This window comes from Oncorhynchus masou, chromosome 1 (assembly GCF_036934945.1).
Source record: "Oncorhynchus masou masou isolate Uvic2021 chromosome 1, UVic_Omas_1.1, whole genome shotgun sequence".
Taxonomy (NCBI): Eukaryota; Metazoa; Chordata; class Actinopteri; order Salmoniformes; family Salmonidae; genus Oncorhynchus; species Oncorhynchus masou.
In genome coordinates, this window is record NC_088212.1 from 64917647 (window position 1) to 64942695 (window position 25049).

Sequence of the window (25049 nt, forward strand, 5' to 3'; positions counted from 1 at the left end):
TTTGTCTGACATTATTGCCCTGATTTGATGCCGTGGTCTTGTGGAAAACACAAAAATATGACGCGCATTTTGGAAGAATGTTTTCAAACACCACTGGACGTGTCGGGCGGTGTTTCGTGTGTGTGTGTGTGCATGTGTGTATGTGTTTGCCTCTGTGCATGTGTGTGTGGTGGGTGTGAGTGACTGGGCTGGAATAGGAATAAGGCCTGCATGCAGTACCATTAGCCCACTCTCAAACTCTAAGCTGTCTTTCATGCACATCAGGAAGTAGCTTGTGACCTTTCTCCTAGGATGTATGCTTGGCTCTAGGTTCCCTGCCTTTACTTCAACATTTAGCACAACTCTGCAGAGAATTTAGAATAGTGAGTTGCAGTGGGAGGTCACCTCCTCGCCGCAATGAGTTTGACTACTGATGTGATCGATCCAGAAGTGAATACCAGTCCAGTGGCCCTCCGACCCACCCTGCTGCCTTGCACCTCAATGGTCACATTCCCTTCAGACAGCCTGGATTGAACATGGAATGGCTGTGTTTGGGTTACAATTGTTTGATATTGCCTGTACTGAGGTAGACCTAGTCTCCATGTGTAGGCAAGTCACACATATTGAGACATTGTCCCCATGGGCCTCCAGATTAACTTCTCACTAAGACACTAGTGGCTCACCCTGCATAAAGACTAACCTACAGACAGTCAGAGCACTCATAATAATGAAAATGTACTTTCATCTCCCATCCGTTTCACTATAATTCAATACAATCTCTTTAAAAAATCCCTCCAGATAAATATCCAAAATGTCTGACTGTGCTATAAAACATTGCTTACAAATATAAAAAAAATAGGGCCATAAAGAAATTCCCAATCTTATCTAGCGCCTAGTGAAAACAAACTGTCGGCATCAGAGGTTTTGGTTTAATACTCTCACAGCTAGGAATGATTTTCAGTGTAACACATCCATATAAATACTGGTTTGGCCGGTGCATTTAATCAGTGCGTGGGGAATCTAATCCTCAGGTCAATTCAGTGGGGTGATTTAAAATCTCATTCCAGCAAGGTTAACATAATTTTATCATTTACCATGTACTAGAATCAGACTATATACAAGGTAGGATGGCTAATGAAGCATATTGACATCCTAAGCATGTTCCAGACTGAGGGAGGGAGTGAATGTGTGGCGGTGGAGTTGACAAACACAAGCCTAGTATGAGAAGAACTGGGTCGACCAGCCCTAGCTCCTCACAGGTAGCCTAGCGGTTAGAGCGTTGGGTCAGTAACCGAAAGGTTGCTAGACCGAATCCCCGAGCTGCCAAGGTAAAAAATATATATATGCCGTTCTGCTCCTGAACAAGGCAGTTAACCCACTGTTCCTAGGCTGTCATTGTAAATAAGAATTTGTTCTGAACTGGCTTGCCTAGCTAAATAAAGGTAAAATAAAAACAGCTCCTCACTGCTTGTCAGCTCTGCCGAGACCTCCATTAAAAGCTCCTCTGACATCTCTTGCAGCTGACAGAGACTCCATCACGTCAGCATGCCCTCCTCTCAGGAGAGACTGGCATTAAGATGTCGGAAGAGGCAGAGTGGACTATCGATTTTTCACCACTTCCATTTCGTGCCTCCTTCGGCCGTAACAGCTGAGGCAAACTTTAGGTTGCAATAATCAGTTTAACAAGTCTTGTTCTCTACATTTTTAATTTGTTTTTCAAACAAGGGTCTGACTGACTACAAGAGGGCGGAAGATGTGTAGGAGGGAATCGCTAGTGACAGCTATCAGCACCTCTGCCGACAATCTGCCGGGCTGATCGTGTCTGAGATGAGTGGATAGGCAGAGAGCAAATAGACAAGGCCGCACTGCAGAGAGGAAGAGGAGGCAGGAGAGAGAGGGAGACCATTTGAATGGCTACTGTCAAGTACAGCCCTACACCTAACCCTATAGCCTCAATGTTTTGCAGGAATAAACACTACCAAAAGCCACTCTGATTGGCTCTTCGGGCATGCAAGTTCTTTACCAGGATCTATTTAAAGGTGTGAGAGTTAACACACGACAAGGTGACACCCCAGAGAATATCATCATCATCACAGACTCCACTATCTGATATAGTATAGCATGAAAGGTTGATGTGTTTACCCCCCCGCCACTCAGCAATATCAACATTTGTAGACACCCACAACATTAAAGATGTTCTTGCATCCATCCTAAACCCTCAGTTGAGTGAGTTTGTTCTTTAGTATGCCTTCTCCTCTCTGCAGTATCACTAGGAGAATATATAATGACAGGATTTCTTAAAAAGACATGCCTCTGTATATCTTTGCCTAAGGCTCTCATTATAAAACAACATTTCTCATTTTGCTCTGCTGCAGTCTTTGGTGGTTACTGAAGAGATGAATATTCTCAGAGCACTCAGCAGTAGCTGGCTACGACCCTGCCACTGCCTCTGTATCAGGCCAGCTCTGTCTCTACCAACCACACAGCTGCACATCTCGAGGAAACAGCTACTTATTCTCACATTCACAATAAAAACAGTCTTAATAAGAATGATTTGAACCCAAACATAGTGGTGCAATCGGTTGTTTCTTGTTTCCATAGAAATGCAAAGCAATGCATTGGAGTAAAAGATGCTAATTGGTGACTTCTTCTACTGCATGACTAATTTCCTAGTCTTAAATACAGACTTTTGGGTGGGTGGTGATAATATGGATGTTTTCCTCAGCTGACAGGGACATAAGGTCCAAAAAAGGTAGATAACAGAAGCCTTAGTTTGTCAAATGTACTTAAATTCAATTTGTATGTGCGTATGAGAGAGAGAGAGGAAGAGAGGAAGAGAGGAAGGGAGAGGGGGAGAGAGAGAGGGAGAGGGGGAGAGAGAGAGAGAGAGAGAGAGAGAGAGAGAAGAGAGAGGAAGAGAGAGGAAGAGAGAGAGAGAGAGAGAGAGAGAGAGAGAGAGAGAGAGAGAGAGAGAGAGGGAGAGGGAGGGAGAGAGGAAGATAGAGGGAGAGGGAGAGGGAGAGGGAGAGGGAGAGAGGAAGATAGAGAGAGGGAGAGCGAGAGAGACTTGAACTGCTTGGCAATTGACATGCAGTTTGGCTGTGGATGTGACTTCCTTGAGCCTCCGCTCCACTGAGATGGCAGAATAAGGTGGAGGAGGTCTGTAACCTCCACTTCCACTCAGAGCATTACTACACTCACTTCTTCCTTCACCCTTCACTTAAAGAGCATGATGCTCCTGGCTGCTGCATTAGAAGAGACCACAGTATGAATACCAATGTCAAGCTAAATGTATTTTAACACTCTCCAACATTTCAACTTTAAGACTGTATGCCATGAGACTACCCTGGTTTACATCGTGTAAAAATGTTGTCCGTCAGCCGTCCACCAGCGGGTGGTCTCTAAAACACAGCGTGCCGAACGATTGGCAGACGAACACCAGATCAACATATGGTGCGATGTGTGCGATCCTTAATTCTCTGTCATGCTGAACAAGAACCAATACTTTAATTCGAGGACAGACATTAGTAGCATACGGAAATATGGCAATGTGAAATCTGCTCAACACATAATCCCATTGACCATTATATTATGACCATAATGGTGAAATCTTTTTTTTTTTTTACCTTTATTTAACCAGGCAAGTCAGTTAAGAACAAATTCTTATTTTCAATGACAGCCTAGGAACAGTGGGTTAACTGCCTGTTCAGTAGCATAATGACAGATTTGTACCTTGTCAGCTTGGGGGTTTGAACTTGCAACCTTCCGGTTACTAGTCCAACGCTCTAGCCACTAGGCTACCCTGCCGAATGGTGAATTGTTGATTAATTCATGGTGATAAGTATGCCAATAAAAGGAGTAATCCTAACCTAACTGTTCAGACTGATGCTGTTCTGAAATGTTTTTCAGGGCCATAACAACCAATCATATTGCTGAGGCTTACAATGTGTGGGCTAATCTTAAATAGTGTGTTACTGCTATTTTTCAGCACCATTACCACAGTGTCTGATCATTAGGCTACTGTACGGCTTCTGGGAATCAGGGCCCCAGGCCTTTGAAGCCACTGGGAGGTGTTGTTGTTCTCTCTCTCTCTCTCTGCACTTCTCTAAATAGAAATTAACTGTGTCTTATGCGATGTTCCATCTTAAACACATGCCCTCCAAATCCTTCATTAGCTATATAAATAGCACACTGCTCCCTACTGTTGCATTAACTACAAAATATACAAGTATGATCTATTACCATACCCAGGGGCGCAACTTTCACTGGGGATGGGGGGGGGTCATGTCCCCCCTTCATTCTGAATTTTGGACCGTGGACACCACAGAGTGGGCTAACAGGCTGTGTGAAAGTAACGCTTCTGGAAGGCTGGCTGGCTGGACCAGCACGGGAGAGTTGAGCATAGTTCAGTGTGTAAGTGTTGTGCTGTTTCATCGAGTTGTGAAAGCAAGCAGAGTAGAAACGGTCTACTCTTTAGTGTACTGATGTAGCTGGCAAGGTAAACTGAATACCATGCACTCCTAAATGTAATTCCTCTGCTGGAGGTGTAAAACACAAAAAGGGACATATTTGCCTATGTGTTTGTCTTGTGAAGGCTGGCTAATTTCTGGTATGTACTTTTATTTCAGCCTGTCTACAGATTCGCCCTTCACTCCTGTTTTTGTTTGCTTGTAAATGTTGATACTGGTGACTAATATCTGTAGAAACTGTGTAACGAAGCTGTGTGGCTCAGTTGGTAGAGCATGGTGCGTGCCACGCCAGGGTTGTGGATTGGATTCCCATGGGGAACCAGTACAGAGAAGAAAGAAAACAAGTATGAACATGTGTTCACTTGCTACTTACTGTAAGTCGCTCTGGATAAGAGTGTCTATAAAACATGTATAGATGCTAAGAAATTCATTGGAAGGTTGGTTATCCTCCCACGATGTCAAGTTATCTATCACCAGATTTGATTTATTACAAGATTAAAGGTATACTGGGCAACTTTCATAAGGTCGGGATGCCTTATATGGTATACAATATGACTAAAGGTGTCTGTATTGAAAACATGCCCACGTCTGGGGAGATACTTATTTAGGCAATCCTTAGCTACTGGGTTGCTCAGTCCTGGCCCTCAGGGTCTGCCATCCTGGGAGTTGTCATTCTGGCCTTTTACGTAACACACACAAAACCAATCAATTCATGTTTCACTAATATCCAAAAGCTGAGTGGGGTGTGTTGGTTTGGGGTGCTGCAGGGCCGTAGACCCCTAGGGACAGCTATATTGTTTGCAAGTAAAAAAGAGCTTTACAGTACCATTAGGCCCATGATATTAATTATATGGAGGATTTGCGGTTTCTGTGTGTTAATGTATATTTGAGGTGTACAGTATGTGTTTTTTGTTGACTCCAAACCTTTCCCTTGGGAATTAAAAAAAATAAAGGTGGGAACTGGGAAGGACATTGTGTTGGGAGAGAGTTGAGTTATTGACTAGACTGGTGGTGTCGTGCGTGCAGGCAACTTGGGCTGGCTGGGCTGTCTGGCTGAAATTTGATATAGTGGATGTCTTAATATAGACAATCAAAAGTCTTAGTTTTGTTAGGCTATTGTTTAAAGGTGGAACACAATATGTATTATTGAATTAACTTTGATCTCGTTCAGGCTTATTAATCATTGAAACATATTTAATAATGATCTCTTACCTAGCTTGTGTAAAAATGCAGGAAATGAGCTTCAGATGCACCCAAAAAAATTCTGTGGGAGGACCCCTGCCAGGTTATGTCCCTTCCCCCACTTCTAAAACCAAAGTGGCCCCCCTGACCATACCCCTCAAGTAATTTTGAATCAAAAGGAAATGGAAACATTTCCAAGTTAGTATAGCACAGCCATACTATAACTATCACAGTCTCCGGCAATATCATGGTTGCAGACGCATGATATGATGCATTTGACTCCTGAAGGAAGAAGTGTATCACCACTGCAACCAGGACCTTCACCAAGACCACACTGAGTGTACAAAACATTAAGAACACCTGCTCTTTCCATGACAAATACTGACCAGGTGAATCCAGGTGAAGGCTTTGATCCCTTATTGATATCACTTGTTAAATCCACTTCAATCAGGGAGGAGACAGGTTAAAGATGGATTTTCAGCCTTAAAACAATTGACATGGATTGTGTATGTGTGCCATTCAGAGGGTGAACGGGCCAGACAAAAGATTGAAGTGCCTTTGAACGGAGTATGGTAGTAGGTGTCAGGTGCACCGGTTTGTGTCAAGAACTGCAACACTGCTCTTTTTATTTTTTTACACAACAGTTTCCTGTGTGTATCAAGAATGGTCCTCTACCCAAAGGACATTCAGCTTACTTGATACAACTGTGGGAAGCATTGGGTATCAACATGGGCCAGCATCCCTGTGGAACGCTTTCGACACCTTGTAGAGTCCATGCCCCGAAATTGAGGCTTTTCTGAGGGCAAAGGGGGGGATACAACTCAATATTAGGAAGGCGTTCCTAATGTTTGGTATACTCAGTATATGTGGCCATAATGTTGTATGTGCTTCCATGTGCTGTGATATAATGAACAGAGGGCCTCAGTCTTTACCTAGAAGTAATTTAGCAGAGGTGTAACTAATCACTACCAGTCATTTATCTCATCCCCATCTCTATAGCCAGCCAGCCAGCAGGCCAGCCAAGAGTCTAACAGAAGGCACAGCCTATGGCTAAAGCGCAGAAGACTTGACTTGGTAGGCATTTAGCTCAGTTGGCATAGGGCTCAGATATATACCGGTTGCTCTGGAAAGTCTATCCGGAAATTGTCATGCTCTCTGTGTCTAATGTAGGATCATGCTGGAGCAGCAGTTTGAAATTCAAATGAAGTTGCATTAGTCCTTAAGCCTTGGGTTGGTTATTTTTCGTTAACAAAGATATTAAAACTATCTATCTTATTATGGATTTCAATATCATTTCGCTAGAATCTCTTTAATTTTACCTTGATATTTCTCTCAAAGCCATTTTTGCTACGGATGCCCGCGGTAATGTTTTTAAGGAAAACATAATGGAATTGCATCTTATTTGATAACGAGGGATGTCTACCGTACACGGTTGAGGCCCCAAATAACCACAGACATAACAGAGCCATTGGAGGCAACAATGACACGAACAACGGCATCAGAAACCTTCACTACCGCAGTAGACTACAGCTTTGCTGCTCATCCCCCAGCAGTACAGTAAATGGCTGGAAGTAGGCAGACAGATACATTATAGATATGACAGGCAGTATAAGTCGTCATTTCCCTGTGGACAGTTTCTCTGTAATGAGGTGCAGGTTGTCATGCAGGCGTTTAGAGGCGTGGGGTTGGGGAGGGAGTCAGAGACGAAGGCAAGCATGGCTAAAGAGGACCAGCCAGACCAGCAGGAAGGAGATGTTAATGTGACCTGAAGGCGATCACTCACAGCTTCCCTCTTTCCACACCGGTCACATTTGGCTATGTCAAAGATGGCTGCCATGTTCTAATCAATGCTTTCATCACAAATGTACAAGCATAATATTTGGTTTCGAGAGTTAAAGGGCTGTGATGACACAGTCCCTGCAGAAGAAGGCAGATGACTGCAGTACTAAATGTTGAGTCTACTTGAGTCATTTCAATCACATTTACAGACAGTAAACAAACTCGTTTGAGTGGTTTAAGTCCATGCTGCAGGGTGGGAAGTAAGAAAAGTCCTGGGCCAGTAACACACCTCTACAGGGAGACGGACACACTAGCTCCATGCTTAACTTTCATTCATTTCACACTTTGTAATCAATTACTGGTCTCTAGAGCTATCAGTGAGGTGAGCTACCTTTTCCAGGAACGGGCCCAAGTCTCTCAGCGCCTCCTAATTCAAAAGACATTACAACGCTAGACAATACTCTTTGTGTATGGGTGGCCATTGATTTGGACTGTTTCAAGGCACCAGAACAAAGCGATTTACGGAGGTTGCAAACATATTTTGTGGGACAACAATGCATGGTCTTATCTGGTGTAGAGTTTAAGCATAAAAGAAATGGATATGAATAATTAAACGACCAAGCCTTTGAAGGTATGCCCAACCGTTTTCTCTGGGCTATTCTCTGCCCAATGTCTCTCAAAAGGCTGCACCTAATATGATTTGAAATCGTAAAGCAGAGGCTGACGCCAGGCCTCCAGAAACCAATCCCTCTTACAGGATAAAACAGCAACTGTGTGAAATGTACACTGCAGGCCCCTTGGCTCAACCCCACTGATAGTCAGTCCCCCCTCACTGTGACTCTGGGAGGGAAATAAAAAATGAGCCTGATCAATGACAAAATAGGGCCTTTGCCCTTTTACTGCAGCCATAAATATAATCTGTCTTGAAGAAGAAAGAAAGCAGGAGAGGAGTACAGGGCGTAAAGAGACAGGTTCCCTTCAGGCTCTGGGCAGGCATAAAGATGTCACAGTACTCCACAGTGTGGAGAGGAGAGGAGAGGAGAGGAGAGGAGAGGAGAGGAGAGGAGAGGAGAGGAGGACGTGCCCAATGTCATGCCATGGTGGCCTGGGACTGGGGCCGTGGACACTTATAGAGTCATGTACTGGTGATGGCTCCCCTGTGGTGAGGGGGACCACACAGCAGGCCCAAGCCCCCACACGCACATAGACTACCAGACAGCCACTCACAGCAGAGGTAGTCAGGCCGCAACGCTCCAACATTGTATTTTCAACTGCAGACATAAAATACATTTTGACATTCAGCCATCGCAAAGACCTTTTATGCCAAAAGGAGAGAGTGAAGACGACAACAGTGAACAGGAACAGGAACACATAAATCTCCAACACAATGAGAGGGAGCTCATTTTATCTCTGTGATTGTTGAGATGCTACAAGAGCAATGCAGTGAGCAGGAACTGGCCCGGCCCTAATCCCTCATTCAACCCAACAATCCCTCAGAGCTGCAAACGACAAGACTGAGAGCATGCCAAATAATACTGTGAAGCCATAATACAGGGATAAAACGTCCCCATGTTGAAGGCAAGGGAGGGAGGAAAACATTCAAACAACTTAACAACTCAACATGGCAGTGACAGGAGCAAGTGGCCCTTGTTCATAATCCTGAGAGGAAATAATGTCCTTACAAAGACTGCCATTGGCCTACCTGCATTTGTTTTAGACTGCTCCCCCCATTACTCCATCTGGTTGTTGTTGTGCTAGGGGGTCGTGATAAGATAGTGTATATTAAGGGAGGGAGGGAGAGAGAAAGAGAGAGAGAGAGGCTGAGAGAGATGGAAAGGCTGCTCCCCTCGCTGCTCTGCTGACAACGGATTCATTCAAACTGCTGTTTTCCTCCTTTTCCAAAGGCTTCGTTAATTTCATTTAAATTAGCCCTGTAAAAAAGTTGAGTCGAGAACAAGGTGTAATACAGTGTTTTGTTTTTAGCTTGCTTTCGTTTGCTTACTTGTTTTTTTTAGGCTTGCGTAAGCTTGGCAAGCAGGGCACTGGCAGGTACCAATTTAGACGGCAACATATGTCAGGAACAAGCACCCAGAACAGGTAATAACACAGTCAGGGAAAAAGGGAAGAGGCTAGCACAAATGTAATGAAGGAAAAACACAGCAAAGCTTTATGCTGTCTGCTGCAAATGGAAAGGCTGTGCTAGGACTGCCCATTAGCACCTGTGTGACACTGTCTCTTCTGCCTATTAAGAGTAATGTTGGAGTGTGCATGGAGCTACTGAGGCGTGGATGTGAGTGTGAAAGGGAGCGAGGTGTAAAAGTGTGTGTTTGAGAAAGAGGAAGAGATAAAAACAGGGGGAGAGAGAAAACGTGAGAGAGAGAAACAGGGAGAGAGAGAGAGAGAGAGGCTGAGAGAGAGGGAGAGGCTGTGAGAGAGAGAAACATGGAGAGAGAAACAGTGAGAGAGAGAGAGAGAGAGAGAGAGACTGAGAGAGAGGGAGAGGCTGTGAGAGAGAGAAACATGGAGAGAGAAACAGTGAGAGAGAGAGAGAGGCTGAGAGAGAGGGAGAGGCTGTGAGAGAGAGAAACATGGAGAGAGAAACAGTGAGAGAGAGAGAGGCTGAGAGAGAGGGAGAGGCTGTGAGAGAGAGAAACATGGAGAGAGAAACAGTGAGAGAGAGAGAGAGAGAGGCTGAGAGAGAGGGAGAGGCTGTGAGAGAGAAACATGGAGAGCGAGAGCGAGCGAAACAGTGGGGGAGGGAGCGATAGAGAGAGAGAGAGAGAGAGGATGAGAGAGAGGGAGAGGCTGTGAGAGAGAGAAACAGTGGGGGAGGGAGCGATAGAGAGAGAGGGAGAGGCTGAGAGAGAGAGAAACAGTGGGGGAGGGAGCGATAGAGAGAGAGGGAGAGGCTGAGAGAGAGGGAGAGGCTGTGAGAGAGAGAAACAGTGGGGGAGGGAGTGATAGAGAGAGAGAGAGAGAGAGAGAGAGAGGCTGAGAGAGAGGGAGAGGCTGTGACAGAGAAACAATGGGGGAGGGAGCGATAGAGAGAGAGAGAGGCTGAGAGAGAGGGAGAGGCTGTGAGAGAGAGAAACAGTGGGGGAGGGAGCGATAGAGAGAGAGAGGCTGAGAGAGAGGGAGAAACATGGAGAGCAAGAGAGAGAGAGTATTGCACTGTAATTCTGGTGGAGAGTTGGTTCTTTCGGAGCAGGGGATGAGGCCTCCCATGAAGTTGATGGAGCTGGCCAATCCTCTGGAGAGCAGAGCAAAGCAGATTGGACGAGCTCAGCAGCACAGCTTGGGCGATCTCCCTCTCTCCCTCTGTCTCCCTCCCTTCACCCATTTACATTACATTTACATTTGAGTCATTTAGCAGACGTTCCTATGCAGAGCAACTTGGAGTAAGTGCATTCATCTTGAGATAGCTAGGTGGGATAACCACATATCTCAGTCATAGTAAGTCAGTTTCTTCTCAATAAAGTAGCTATCAGCAAAGTCAGAGCTAGTAAGGGGAAAAAGTCAAGTGAGAGTGTTTGTCCCTCCCTCCCTGTCAGTGACTCCATCTCCCTGCCTGCCTGTCAGGCCCTGGTGCCACGTCTCAGAGCTTAGCAAACACTCTCTGCTCTCGTCTCCATCTCCCTCTCTGTCATCAGCCCAAACCTCACTCCCCCTCTCTCCTCCCCTCTCTATCTCGATCTTATCCTGCTGCTGGGAGCTGCGGAGAGACAATGGTGCTCTCATCCGCTGAGCAGAGACAGAGGACTTGGGCAGTGACAGGCCTAAACCCCCCACCGCCACCACAGCCATACTGCCATCTCTCAGCTCCCACAGTAGGGATACATATCTAAAGCTCTGCGTTCTGCCAGCGGCGCTAAAAATGATATTAGTCAGACAGCATGTCCATAAAGCTCAAAGGGCATTATTATTTTTTGAGGATAGCAAAGTGGCAGAAAGGGTGGGCAGGGAGGGGGAGCAGAGGTGGGATTTAGTCTGTCTTAGACTGAGCTGCTCAAACTGCCTCTGCTGCTTTCAGCCAGGAGGATGGTAGTATAGCCGAGCAGGCTGGGGAGGCAGTGGAGGGAGAGGAGGCTGAGGAGGGAGAGAGGAGGCTGAGGAGGGAGATGAGGGAGAGGAGGCTGAGGAGGCAGAGAGGAGGCTGAGGAGGGAGAGGAGGCTGAGGAGGGAGAGAGGAGGCTGAGGAGGGAGATGAGGGAGAGGAGGCAGAGAGGAGGCTGAGGAGGGAGAGAGGAGGCTGAGGAGGGAGATGAGGGAGAGGAGGCAGAGAGGAGGCTGAGGAGGGAGAGAGGAAGCTGAGGAGGGAGATGAGGGAGAGGAGGCTGAGGAGGCAGAGAGGAGGCTGAGGAGGGAGATGAGGGAGGGGAGGCTGAGGAGGGAGAGAGGAGGCTGAGGAGGGAGATGAGGGAGAGGAGGCAGAGAGGAGGCTGAGGAGGCAGAGAGGAGGCTGAGGAGGGAGATGAGGGAGAGGAGGCAGAGAGGAGGCTGAGGAGGCAGAGAGGAGGCTGAGGAGGGAGATGAGGGAGGGGAGGCTGAGGAGGCAGAGAGGAGGCTGAGGAGGGAGAGGAGGCTGAGGAGGGAGAGAGGAGGCTGAGGAGGGAGATGAGGGAGAGGAGGCTGAGGAGGCAGAGAGGAGGCTGAGGAGGGAGATGAGGGAGGGGAGGCTGAGGAGGGAGAGAGGAGGCTGAGGAGGGAGATGAGGGAGAGGAGGCAGAGAGGAGGCTGAGGAGGCAGAGAGGAGGCTGAGGAGGGAGATGAGGGAGGGGAGGCTGAGGAGGCAGAGAGGAGGCTGAGGAGGGAGATGAGGGAGGGAGGCTGAGGAGGCAGAGGAGGCTGAGGAGGGAGATGAGGGAGGGAGGCTGAGGAGGCAGAGAGGAGGCTGGGGGGAGGGAGATGAGGGAGAGGAGGCTGAGGAGGCAGAGAGGAGGCTGAGGAGGGAGGTGAGGGAGGGGAGGCTGAGGAGGCAGAGAGGAGGCTGAGGAGGGAGATGAGGGAGGGGAGTCTGAGGAGGCAGAGAGGAGGCTGGGGAGGGAGGTGAGGGAGGGGAGGCTGAGGAGGCAGAGAGAAGGCTGAGGAGGGAGATGAGGGAGGGGAGGCTGAGGAGGCAGGGGAGGCAGAGGAGGGAGAGGAGGCTGAGGAGGGAGATGAGGGAGAGGAAGGGGAAGGAGGCAGAGAGGAGGCTGAGGAGGGAGAGGAGGCTGAGGAGGGAGAGAGGAGGCTGAGGAGGGAGATGAGGGAGAGGAGGCAGAGAGGAGGCAGAGAGGAGGCTGAGGAGGGAGAGAGGAGGCTGAGGAGGGAGATGAGGGAGAGGAGGCTGAGGAGGCAGAGAGGAGGCTGAGGAGGGAGATGAGGGAGGGGAGGCTGAGGAGGGAGAGAGGAGGCTGAGGAGGGAGATGAGGGAGAGGAGGCAGAGAGGAGGCTGAGGAGGCAGAGTGGAGGCTGAGGAGGGAGATGAGGGAGAGGAGGCAGAGAGGAGGCTGAGGAGGCAGAGGAGGCTGAGGAGGGAGATGAGGGAGGGGAGGCTGAGGAGGCAGAGAGGAGGCTGAGGAGGGAGATGAGGGAGGGGAGGCTGAGGAGGCAGAGAGGAGGCTGAGGAGGGAGATGAGGGAGGGGAGGCTGAGGAGGCAGAGAGGAGGCTGGGGAGGGAGATGAGGGAGAGGAGGCTGAGGAGGCAGAGAGGAGGCTGAGGAGGGAGGTGAGGGAGGGGAGGCTGAGGAGGCAGAGAGGAGGCTGAGGAGGGAGATGAGGGAGGGGAGTCTGAGGAGGCAGAGAGGAGGCTGGGGAGGGAGGTGAGGGAGGGGAGGCTGAGGAGGCAGAGAGAAGGCTGAGGAGGGAGATGAGGGAGAGGAGGCTGAGGAGGCAGAGAGGAGGCTGAGGAGGGAGATGAGGGAGAGGAGGCTGAGGAGGCAGAGAGGAGGCTGAGGAGGGAGAGGAGGCTGAGGAGGGAGAGAGGAGGCTGAGGAGGGAGATGAGGGAGAGGAGGCAGAGAGGAGGCTGAGGAGGGAGAGAGGAGGCTGAGGAGGGAGATGAGGGAGAGGAGGCAGAGAGGAGGCTGAGGAGGGAGAGAGGAGGCTGAGGAGGGAGATGAGGGAGAGGAGGCTGAGGAGGCAGAGAGGAGGCTGAGGAGGGAGATGAGGGAGGGGAGGCTGAGGAGGCAGAGAGGAGGCTGAGGAGGGAGAGGAGGCTGAGGAGGGAGAGAGGAGGCTGAGGAGGGAGATGAGGGAGAGGAGGCAGAGAGGAGGCTGAGGAGGGAGAGAGGAGGCTGAGGAGGGAGATGAGGGAGAGGAGGCAGAGAGGAGGCTGAGGAGGGAGAGAGGAGGCTGAGGAGGGAGATGAGGGAGAGGAGGCTGAGGAGGCAGAGAGGAGGCTGAGGAGGGAGATGAGGGAGGGGAGGCTGAGGAGGGAGAGAGGAGGCTGAGGAGGGAGATGAGGGAGAGGAGGCAGAGAGGAGGCTGAGGAGGCAGAGAGGAGGCTGAGGAGGGAGATGAGGGAGAGGAGGCAGAGAGGAGGCTGAGGAGGCAGAGGAGGCTGAGGAGGGAGATGAGGGAGGGGAGGCTGAAGAGGCAGAGAGGAGGCTGAGGAGGGAGAGGAGGCTGAGGAGGGAGAGAGGAGGCTGAGGAGGGAGATGAGGGAGAGGAGGCTGAGGAGGCAGAGAGGAGGCTGAGGAGGGAGATGAGGGAGGGGAGGCTGAGGAGGGAGAGAGGAGGCTGAGGAGGGAGATGAGGGAGAGGAGGCAGAGAGGAGGCTGAGGAGGCAGAGAGGAGGCTGAGGAGGGAGATGAGGGAGGGGAGGCTGAGGAGGCAGAGAGGAGGCTGAGGAGGGAGATGAGGGAGGGGAGGCTGAGGAGGCAGAGAGGAGGCTGAGGAGGGAGATGAGGGAGGGGAGGCTGAGGAGGCAGAGAGGAGGCTGGGGAGGGAGATGAGGGAGAGGAGGCTGAGGAGGCAGAGAGGAGGCTGAGGAGGGAGGTGAGGGAGGGGAGGCTGAGGAGGCAGAGAGGAGGCTGAGGAGGGAGATGAGGGAGGGGAGTCTGAGGAGGCAGAGAGGAGGCTGGGGAGGGAGGTGAGGGAGGGGAGGCTGAGGAGGCAGAGAGAAGGCTGAGGAGGGAGATGAGGGAGGGGAGGCTGAGGAGGCAGGGGAGGCAGAGGAGGGAGAGGAGGCTGAGGAGGGAGATGAGGGAGAGGAAGGGGAAGGAGGCAGAGAGGAGGCTGAGGAGGGAGATGAGGGAGGGGAGGCAGAGAGGAGGCTGAGGAGGGAGATGAGGGAGGGGAGGCAGAGGAGGCAGGGGAGGCAGAGGAGGGAGAGGAGGCTGAGGAGGGAGATGAGAGAGAGGAAGGGGAAGGAGGCAGAGAGGAGGCTGAGGAGGGAGATGAGGGAGGGGAGGCAGAGAGGAGGCTGAGGAGGGAGATGAGGGAGGGGAGGCAGAGAGGAGGCTGAGGAGGGAGGCAGAGAGGAGGCTGAGGAGGGAGAGAGGAGGCTGAGGAGGGAGAGAGGAGGCTGAGGAGGGAGGCAGAGAGGAGGCTGAGGAGGGAGAGAGGAGGCTGAGGAGGGAGAGAGGAGGCTGAGGAGGGAGGCAGCCTGCCAGCCTGCCTGGGTTCATACAAGGACTGCTGCAGCTGCTGCCTCTTGTCTCGTCCATGGACGCTGGATGCCAGGCATCTCTTTGTGTCTGTTCCAAGTTGGATCCTACTGTATCCTGCTGCTACATCCATCAATATCCTACTACCAACACACATTGTGGTCTCTCTCCCAACAGCTGTTGAATCAACACATGATACGGTCAGTCAGGGCTCAAGCGGGACATGACCTCTTCTAACCTGCACCGAGATAGTTCAGTTGCAAATGGCAGTATTGTGTATGCAGTATTTAGCCAGGCAGGTGTTGTGTCCTGGGGGAGGTATTACTATTGACAGTGGTGCTAATGATGATGGCGTGGTTCACAAGCATAACTTCTTAACCCATACCGTCTCAACACATGGCTCCACACGCACCCCACACACTGTTCCGTACAGTTAGAGGTTCATTGTCTCCAAATTAACCTTGTCAATCTATTTATTTTCCCAGGGGAGAGTTGTATTACTATTGTAATTTTTCAATCAGAGATTGAGGAAAGTGTGAAATTTTCATGTGCTTGTTCTCCCTCCCTCCCCTCTCTCTCTTTCTCTCTCTCTCTCTCCTATTGGGTAGGGAATAGTCCATTTGGAATCTTAAGGAGATTTCACCCCTCCCTATAATAGGATTCTCAGCCTGCCTCAGTCTGGTGTGCGGTGGGTGCAGTGCTGTGATTATCCAGTATATTTACTATATAAACTCTGCTCAGCACACACTCCAGAAGAGTTCTGCTAGGTCAAAATTAATTACAGAAGTTGTTAAGCATACAGCAGCTGTTGTAAACAAATGCAAATACATTTTCATATCAAACAAGCCCCTTGTATCCCGGCACACCAAAAATAAATCTGCCACTTGTTTACTAACAAGTTAGGCCATCATCAAGCTGTGCTGGTTAGAGTGAGATAAATTAATATTCTCCAACTAGCCCCAGAGCGCTCAGATCCTGGCCACTCCATGGCTTTAATCAAAAGCTTTGCAGCTTTGTCTCTGGGTTTGTTCCATCCTTTCTCTCTTTCGATCTCTCATTTTCTCTCTCATCCCTCGGTCTCTCTTTCTTCTTGGCTGGTCTATTCCCTTTCATAGGTTGGCTGTGTTATTCTCCGTAGCCTTGCCTGGTTTTTCTCTAGGACAACTTCAGAGCGTGGGTAATTCCTTCCTTTCCACTGAGCTGAACAGATCACTTTTTGTTATCAGCAGGTTTCTGCGCTCGACACAAACTGCCTCTCTGTGGAGAACAAAGGCTTTCCACTAGTCTAACAGAACAGGTGCTCTGCTGGGTTTCAGGTTGGATGAGGAACAACTGCTCAGTCTGAGAGGAACTCTTCCTTGACACACCGACTGACGAAGATCACAACCATACCTCGTTCTCAGTCCTTTCATACTGCTTCAGATCATCGCTCCTATGTCCATTTCCTCCTCTGCTCTGTCAGGATTCACCTCTATCTTCCCCATCACCTCTACAGATCTGGACCACTGAAATAACTCTATGATCTGAACCAGTTCACCGCCTGAGGCAACGTCTAGAATGCCTTAGACAGGCACCTAGTCAGCCTTACGTCCTCTCTCAACAGAGAGAACATATCTATGTCCTTTACTAAAACTACAAGATGCAACCGTCTCCAGTAGTTCCATTTTTATAAAGTCTATTGCAACATGTAAACAGTAATCATACTATGGTCTTAACGGCCATAGTTGTTGACTTGTTTGTTGTTGACTTGTTGACTTCTTCATGTCATGTCTCTTCCTACTGTGGATTTAGCTACATTGTAATACCCCGGAGGCCTTGTCATGACTGTAGAATGTGGAGCTGTGGAATAGGCCATCAGGCTCAGGGCCCTGTCGGCCCCAGCAGCACGGGAACAGCAGTCATTTCCCAGCCCAGTGGAGCGGCACTTACTGACCTGACACACACAGCACACAGACAAACACACACGACACACACACTCCCTGACCTGGGCGTAGGGTGACCTCCCCCTCCCCAGCTCTGCTCCAGCCCACAGAGCAGGTTCCGGCCACCTCTTCTTATTTATGAGCCATTTCACACAGCACTGCTCCCATTAGAGAGCCAGCCTTGGCTGGTCAGACACACACTAAACACTCCAAACGCTAAACATTACGTACACCAGTAAGGCAGCCTGGGGACAGGGGGACAGGGACTGGGGATGGGACAGAGAAGATTCCAGGTCCACCACACAAAGCCACCACTCACACAGTCCAGGAAGAGAATACACCACTCACCCCAAAAGAGCAATGTAAACATATTGACCCACTTCCTGGTTGGCAGACATTGACTGTAGCTTCAGCTGAGAGACAGGCTAGAGCTGGGAGTCTGCTCTGTAGGCTGTACAGCTGCTGCACCACCATTATTATTACTTCCATTTAGCTCTAATATTATTGTATATCCTTTATCACCTTCTAGCATTACCAAATGTCAGATGAGTAGTTATTTTTGTTTCATAGGAATCATCTGGGAAATAATTACCCACTGATGTGATTTAACGATGTGTGGAAACTGATGGTTAGGCTTATTGGAGCATAATTGAACATTTCATTATTTCCCTTCAGTTCTGTGGCGCTCTGAACAGCGAGCTGAAAATTCAAGGCATAACATTTGACTGACGGATTGATTTACAAATGCATACAAGACTTTAATAGGCAGCTGTGCTCCTGTGTGACTGAAAACAAGATTATCCTGAACTGGCAACATTAAAACACTGTGGGAAGTCTCTGAATGTTAGCTTGTCAACTTTCCAGAAAGTAGGCTCGGGCCTTTGTTAGGGGAAGAAGGACAGCAATGGGACACACAGATACGCATAGACACACTAACACACACACACACACACACACCTGTGATGGTGACGGAGGCGTGGCCGTCCTCGCCCAATAATGGGTTGGTCAGTCTGCAGCTGTAAGTGCTATTGGGCTCCAGGGTGACAGTCAGGACACTGAGCATGCTGAACAGCCCCTCCTCATTGGCCACCAGGGAGGTGGTGACGTTGTCTGTCAGGTTGTGCCCGCCCCCGTCCTGCCACAGTACGTCAGCCTCAGGGTAGCCACCGTACGCCACGCAGGTCAGCGCCACCTCGTCACCCGGCCGCAGGTTGGAGTCTGGCTCCAGGGTCACCAGAGGCTTGGAGTAGGGGGCTGAGGGGGGATAGAAGAGGGGACAAGAACAGACACACACAAAGTTTTAAGCCAAGTCGCCAGAAGCTTGGAGTAGGGGGCTGGAGGGGGGGGGGGGGCAGAGACATACAGAGTTTTAGCCAGATTATCACCAGTGAGGGACACCCAGGGAACTGTTTGACATGATTCCCATTAAATTGTTAATTACATTTAGGGAGCTTAGCATAACATCGAGCTTAAGATCCCAGAGACATCATTTGCAGCATATCCTGGTGCTCCCTTCTGTCCTCCTTCATCTCCTCCCTGAAGAGAGCCACGGCTCTGAGCCAAGCCGCCTCACAATACAACGCAACCACCACAGCCTGGCCCGGCCCGGATGGCGGGCCTGGGGGAAATAGGCACGGCTCCGAGAATCTGGGACTGCTGTGCTCTGTTCAGGGGTTTGGCAGGAGGGGGCGTGCGGTGAGGAGGTGAGGGGGGTGAATCCTCAGCCTGGAATGAATTCACGGCTCTCCAATCCCCTGAGCTAAAACACAACCAGAGAGGTGGCGGGCAGAGAGAAGAGGCTGTATTCCCTGAGCCAATCATAACACAGCAAACAATGGGGAGGACAGGGAGGGAGAAGAAGGAGATTAAATAACTTCATGCGAGTTGCCTTTTGAAAAGTGGACTCTCTCGCTCTCTCTCTCTCAGCACTAAGACGGAATGTCAGCCTGCCACTAACCTCCCTGGCTATCCATTTGACTGACAGGCAGATTTCCACAGAGACCCATCATTTTCTCAGAGCACTGTGGGAAGGGAGCTCTATGATGTTGTAAATGCCAGCTAAAAATAATACATCTACGAATCGAATGCATGAATAGGGGACAATTTGTCACTGTTTGAGCTACTGTGTCATTGTTTATCTTTTCTCTACCCAGACTAGCCAGCCAAAAGGAAACCTGTTGAACGTTAACACTGCTGAATGCAAATACATCCTTAGAGGAAAGGACCAATTTAACAACAAAACTTGGAAATTAGTTGTGAGGGAGGGAGGAGTTCACCAACACTGTGTGTGAAGCCATGAAGAATAATTATAAATAAAAGTGCAATCAGTTGAGATGATGGTCCTCTGATGGAACAACCACCTTCATCACCGAGCTGTTAGTAACAATCAATCTTGGCAGGAACTAAAATCAAAGCCAGTGATTGACCACAACCAGAGGACCACAATCAGGAAGTATCGACCAATCATGTTATCGTACATCCCTGATGGAACTAAGTGTTTCATGACCAATTTCTGAGTTGTGTTAGGCATCGATCCTAAAGGTCTCGCATGATTACCAAAGAAGGGCCTGTGATGTGTGATCAAATTGCCCTCTAGTGGCCTCATGCATGGAATTATTGAATCATTTAATAATTGATAAACATGAATAAAAAATTAAAATATTAAAACGAAAATCCGGTGTTTCTATGTCAAACGGTTTTGTTATAATTCAGTCTTCTGTGACGTAAACTCAGAAAAAAAACAAAAGTCCCCTTTTCATCCCCTGACTTCACAGATCTTCATTGTAAAGGGTTTAGACACTGTTTCCAATGCTTGGTCAATGAACCATAAACAATTTATGGACATGTACCGGTGGAACAGTCGTTAAGACACTAACAGCTTACAGACGGTAGGCAATTAAGGTCACAGTTATGAAAACTTAGGACACTAAAGAGGACTTTCTACTGACTCTGACAAACACCAAAAGAAAGATGCCAAGGGTCCCTGCTCATCTGCGTGAACGGGCCTTAGGCATGCTGCAAGGAGGCATGAGGACTGCAGATGTAGCCAGGGCAGTATATTGCAATGTCCGTACTGTAAGACGCCTAAACAGTGCTACAGGGAGACAGGACGGACAGCTGGTCGTCCTCGCAGTGGCAAACCACGTGTAACAACACCTGCATAGGATAGGTACTTCCAAACATCACACCTGCGGGACAGGCACAGGATGGCAACAACAACTGCCCGAGTTACACCAGGAACACATAATGCCTCCATCAGTGCCCAGACTGTCCGCAATAGGCTGAGAGGGGCTAGACTGAGGGCTTGTAGGCCTGTTGTAAGGCAGGTTCTCACCAGACATCAAGGGCAACAACGTCACCTATGGGCACAAACCCACCATCGCTGGACCAGACAGGACTGGCAAAAAGTGTCTTCACTGATGAGTCACGGTGTTGTCTCACCATGGGTGATGGTCGGATTTGCGTTTATCTTCAAAGGAATGAGAGTTACAACGAGGCCTGTACTCTGGAGCAGGATCGATTTGGAGGTGGAGGGTCCGTCACGGTCTGGGGCGTTGTGTCACAGCATCCTTGGACTGAGCTTGTTGTCATTGCAAGCAATTTCAACGCTGTGCGTTACAGGGAAGACATCCTCCTCCCTCATGTGGTACCCTCCTGCAGGCTCATCCTGACATGACCCTCCAGCATGACAATGCCACCAGCCATACTGCTCATTCTGTGTGTGATTTCCTGCAAGACAGGAATGTCAGTGTTCTGCCATGGCCATGGCCAATTCCATTGAGCACGTCTGGGACATGTTGGATCGGAGGGTGAGGGCTAGGGCCATATTCCCCCCCCAGAAATGTTCGGGAACTTGCAGGTGCCTTGGTGGAAGAGTGAGGTGACATCTCACAGCAAGAACTGGCAAATCTGGTGCAGTCCATGAGGAGGAGATGCACTGCAGTACTTAATGCAGCTGGTGGCCACACCAGATACTGACTGTAACTTTTGATTTTGACCCCCCTTTGTTCAGGGACACATTATTCAATTTCTGTTTGTCACATGTCTGTGGAATTTGTTCAGTTTGTGACTCAGTTGTTGAATCTTGTTATGTTTATACAAATATTTACACATGTTAAGTTTGCTGAAAATAAACACAGTTGACAGTGAGAGGACGTTTCTTTTTTACTGAGTTTAAATAAAGTGTAATATTGGGATGCAAACTAAAAATGGAATACATTTCAACTCTATATCTGACATGGTACAAGTGTCTTCTTTTTTTGTTGTTGCTGCCGATAACCATGTGTGAGAGGTGTATACTTTTGTTTCAAAGTAGATTTGTTTAAGACTTACCAAGAAACACTCTGCGTGACCCTGATTTATCCCACTGCAGTAAAAGGTTAAAGAGGGGACTCTACTTCCTGTATGTGAAGCCCTTGAGGTGTCTCCTTCTCCTCACCTCCTTTTCAACCGTATTGGAAGAGACGATCCACGGTCCTCATCCTCTGACCTTCTTCTCCAATATGTTTTGAGACAGGATTCGAGGAAAGATGTATCGAGAAAGATGTGGGAGCTATAGGCCAAGCATTGGTCCGGCTTTACCAGTCTGAGGTCGTTATTGTAAAACTTAAAAAAGAATGTGTTCTCAATGACTTACCTTGTTAAATAAAGATAATAAATGAACAGACTCACCTGCTACCTGGAGCAGTAGGGCTGCACTTCCGTAGTCCTTCACCCTGACGAAGCAGGTGTAGCTACCCTCATCGGCCACCCGGACCCCTCTCAAGAGGAGCGAAGCGTTGCCCTCGCCCAGCTGAGAGGGGTACAGGCTGGTGCGGTTGGCGTAGTGCTCTACCTGGTCTGCCAGCTGGTCCTGGCTAGCCCAGTAGCTGTGCACACTGCGCTTGGTGTCCGTCAGCTGCCAGAAGACACTGAGGTCAGACAGGTTGAAGGGAGAGGCGTGGCTGAAGGAACAGTTGAGGGTGGTGTCCATGCCATACAGCGCCACCACTGGCAGCTCTGGGACATACACTTCCAGGACAGCTAGATAGGAGAGAGAGGAGAGAGAGCGAGTATGTCAACAACAGCAAACATAGACCTATGTGTTTAGCCATGTAGTGGAGAGAGATGTCTAAATAAGCTTTAGGGGGATGAATGAACTGCAATAAAGATGTAGCTCCTAAATATCCACTTGGAGACAGTGGTGAGTTAATAATCTAGATAGTGGCCTGTCTGGTGAGAAAGAACACTCTCCATCTCTCTCCAGTGTTGTGTCTCCCTCAACAGAACACTGGGCTAAGTTGCTCAATGTTGAGTGTGATTTGTATTGTTTTAAAGCGGAAACCCTCCTTAAGGCATCTGATCTCCAGACTGTCTAGACTGGATGCTTCTGTTCTCTCCTCTTCTCTCTTCTTCTGTTCTCTCCTCTTCTCTTCTCTCCTCTCCTCTTCTCTCCTCCCCTCCCCTGTCCTCCCCTGTCCTCTCTGCAGCCAAGAGCAGGCTCTGCATAATCATTCTGGCTTAGTAGCCATCTCAGACACCACAGAGAGAGGAGGCTACAGCTAAACCATTCTCAATTTATTCCTGTCTCCACTTCTACAGGTCTGATTGTGTGATGAACATCAGGACAGAAAAAGCCATTCCAACCCCTGAAATCCCCCTGAATCTAGTGTGATGCAGCCTGTACTTGACTGCTGCTATTCTTTATGAGAATCGCTTCTGTACTCATGTCTTTCAGATTTAATAACAATCACACACTTTTGCATGAAATAGTTGTGATTGAGGTGTAACAATTGATTTCCCCATTATCAACAAACAACACTTTCCTCCGAGTGCAATCCGTGGATGAGGATGCTCAGTCAAGGCAAAGATATTTTGGTAGACACCAAACCTCACAGGAGAGAGACCCCACATTCACCAATATCCCCCTGCACATCTATAGGCACACTGCCACCTGCTGGATCCTCATGTAACTACAGGCCAAAGGAAAACTTGGCAAACCATCCACCACATCCAGAAAACCATGGATACAGAAGAACAACAATCCCCAGTAACTAACTAATACGAGAATGTCATTCTAGGTGATGCACTACAGTTCCTCCCAACCCCTGTGAAAATCACAAAGCAGCTGTTAATTTACTGACATTAACACAGTGGTGTGATGTTTTTCTATAGCCCCATAATGTGACTACACTTCCTCTGCCGTGCCACAGCACAGTCGACAATCCAATGCAGTAATAATGGCATACTATTACAGTAGCAGGGTTTATTGTAGGGCGGTATGGCTGTCTACTAGACTAACGTTCCAGTAGTTTGTGTGTGTGTGTTTTTGTAGTGCTTTCTGGGTAATGAATAGGCAACAGGCACTTTGGTAGGACTCTAGTGGAAGTGATGGCCCCCACAGAGGCATGCACACAGAGGAGGGAGGAGACACAGCAATTAGATCACTTCCGGAGCAGACCGGAATGACTCACTCCAATGGGTTCACAGAGGAGGAGAGAGAGGTGAGAGGGAGGTAGGGGGAGAGAATTGGAGAGGGGGAGAGAGGGAAGAGAGGTGGGAAATGATGGAAGAGAGGGGAGAGGAAGGAGAGTGAGAGGGCAGCTTTGAGCGTGCACTTAAAGATAATATCAGGAAACAAGCCAGGAGGGGAGAGCACTGCAGCCCATCGCTAATCCCCTAACTCAGGACAGGGCCCAAGTCAGGCAAGAGATAGGTACTCATCCCTCTCTCCTTCAATCTATTTCTCCCTCTAACCAGTGACCCTTTTCCTGGTACCGGTCTGGTAAGGGTGCGCAGGACACTGGGGCAGCATGTTAACACACTGACAGACATTCACAGACAGACTGAGAGCAGCAGGAGAGCACAGTGTTTCACACCCACTTCACTGCACCCAGGGGGGAGGGGCTTTTAGCTCTGATGTCATGGAAACTGTGAGTAAGCATCTGATGTCCTGGGTTGGGCAAACTGGTATTGTTTCTGCTTTTAACTTCTAGAAATCTCCAACAAACACAAAACAGTTAGCACAAATACTGTAGTATTTGTGATAACTGCTTTGGGGGCGGCAGGCAGCTTAGTGGTTAGAGCGTTAGGCCAGTAACCGAAAGGAAGTTGGATCGAATCCCCGAGCTGACAAGGTAAAGATCTGTCGTTCTACCCCTGAGCAAGGCAGTTAACCCACTGTTCCCCGGTTAGGCCGTCATTGTAAATAAGAATTTGTTCTTAACTAACTTGCCTAGTTAAAAAAAAACATTTGGTCTAGGAGGTTGTGGTTGAAAAAGTGTATTGTGAGAGGTGGTGTCTCCCTATTTGAGGGAGGAGGGTTAAGGGCTCTCCCCGGCCCCCTGAGAGGTGATAAAGAGATGCTCAGAGCAGAGAGTGGTGGAGGGGGGGGACGGCAGGGCAGATTTACACCCTGCTTTTTGTGTTTATGGGCCCGGCTCTGTTTGAGTGCCTGTGAGAGAGACAGAGCCGTGCACTTTCACAGCCGACATGAAATAAAGTCATTAAAGCCCCGTGAGCGCTGGCTGGCACTCTTCCCTCAGAGCGGAGCGCCACGCAGGCAGGGAGAAAGGAGGGCAGACATACAGGCAGGGAGGAAGAGGCAGGTAGGCAGGCAAGCTACAGTGGGGAGAACAAGTATTGGATACACTGCCGATTTTGCAGAATTTCCTACTTACAAAGCATGTAGAGGTCTGTAATTTTCATCATAGGTACACTTCAACTGTGAGAGTCGGAGTCTAAAACAAAAATCCAGAAAATCACATTGTATGATTTTTAAGTAATTAATTAGCATTTTATTGCATGACATAAGTATTTGATCACCTACCAACCAGTAAGAATTCCGACTCTCACAGACCTGTTAGTTTTTCTTAAAGAAGCCCTCCTGTTCTCCACTCATTACCTGTATTAACTGCACCTGTTTGAACTCGTTACCTGTATAAAAGACACCTGTCCACACACTCAATCAAACAGACTCCAACCTCTCCACAATGGCCAAGACCAGAGAGCTGTGTAAGGACACCAGGGATAAAATTGTAGACCTGCACAAGGCTGGGATGGGCTACAGGACAATAGGCAAGCAGCTTAGTGAGAAGGCAACAAGTGTTGGCGCAATTATTAGAAAATGGAAGAAGTTCAAGATGATGGTCA

General features: G+C 49.0%; 1 protein-coding gene across 2 annotated transcripts in view; it reads right to left on the reverse strand.

Annotated features, from left to right (window-relative positions):
• LOC135548133 (CD276 antigen-like) overlaps positions 1–25049 on the reverse strand; it is an 85452-nt gene that overhangs the window by 36954 nt on the left and 23449 nt on the right. The window contains exons 1-3 of one of the 2 annotated variants that reach the window (XM_064977433.1): positions 24578–24638; positions 21591–21941; positions 17877–18173 (exon numbers count right to left, since the gene is read on the reverse strand). In XM_064977433.1, coding sequence (XP_064833505.1) covers positions 17877–18173; positions 21591–21941; positions 24578–24608 — 679 coding nt within the window. In that variant the 5' untranslated portion in view covers positions 24609–24638. Of the gene's footprint in view, positions 1–17876; positions 18174–21590; positions 21942–24577; positions 24639–25049 lie in introns of those variants that run through there. The other variant, XM_064977425.1, reaches the window with a different exon arrangement.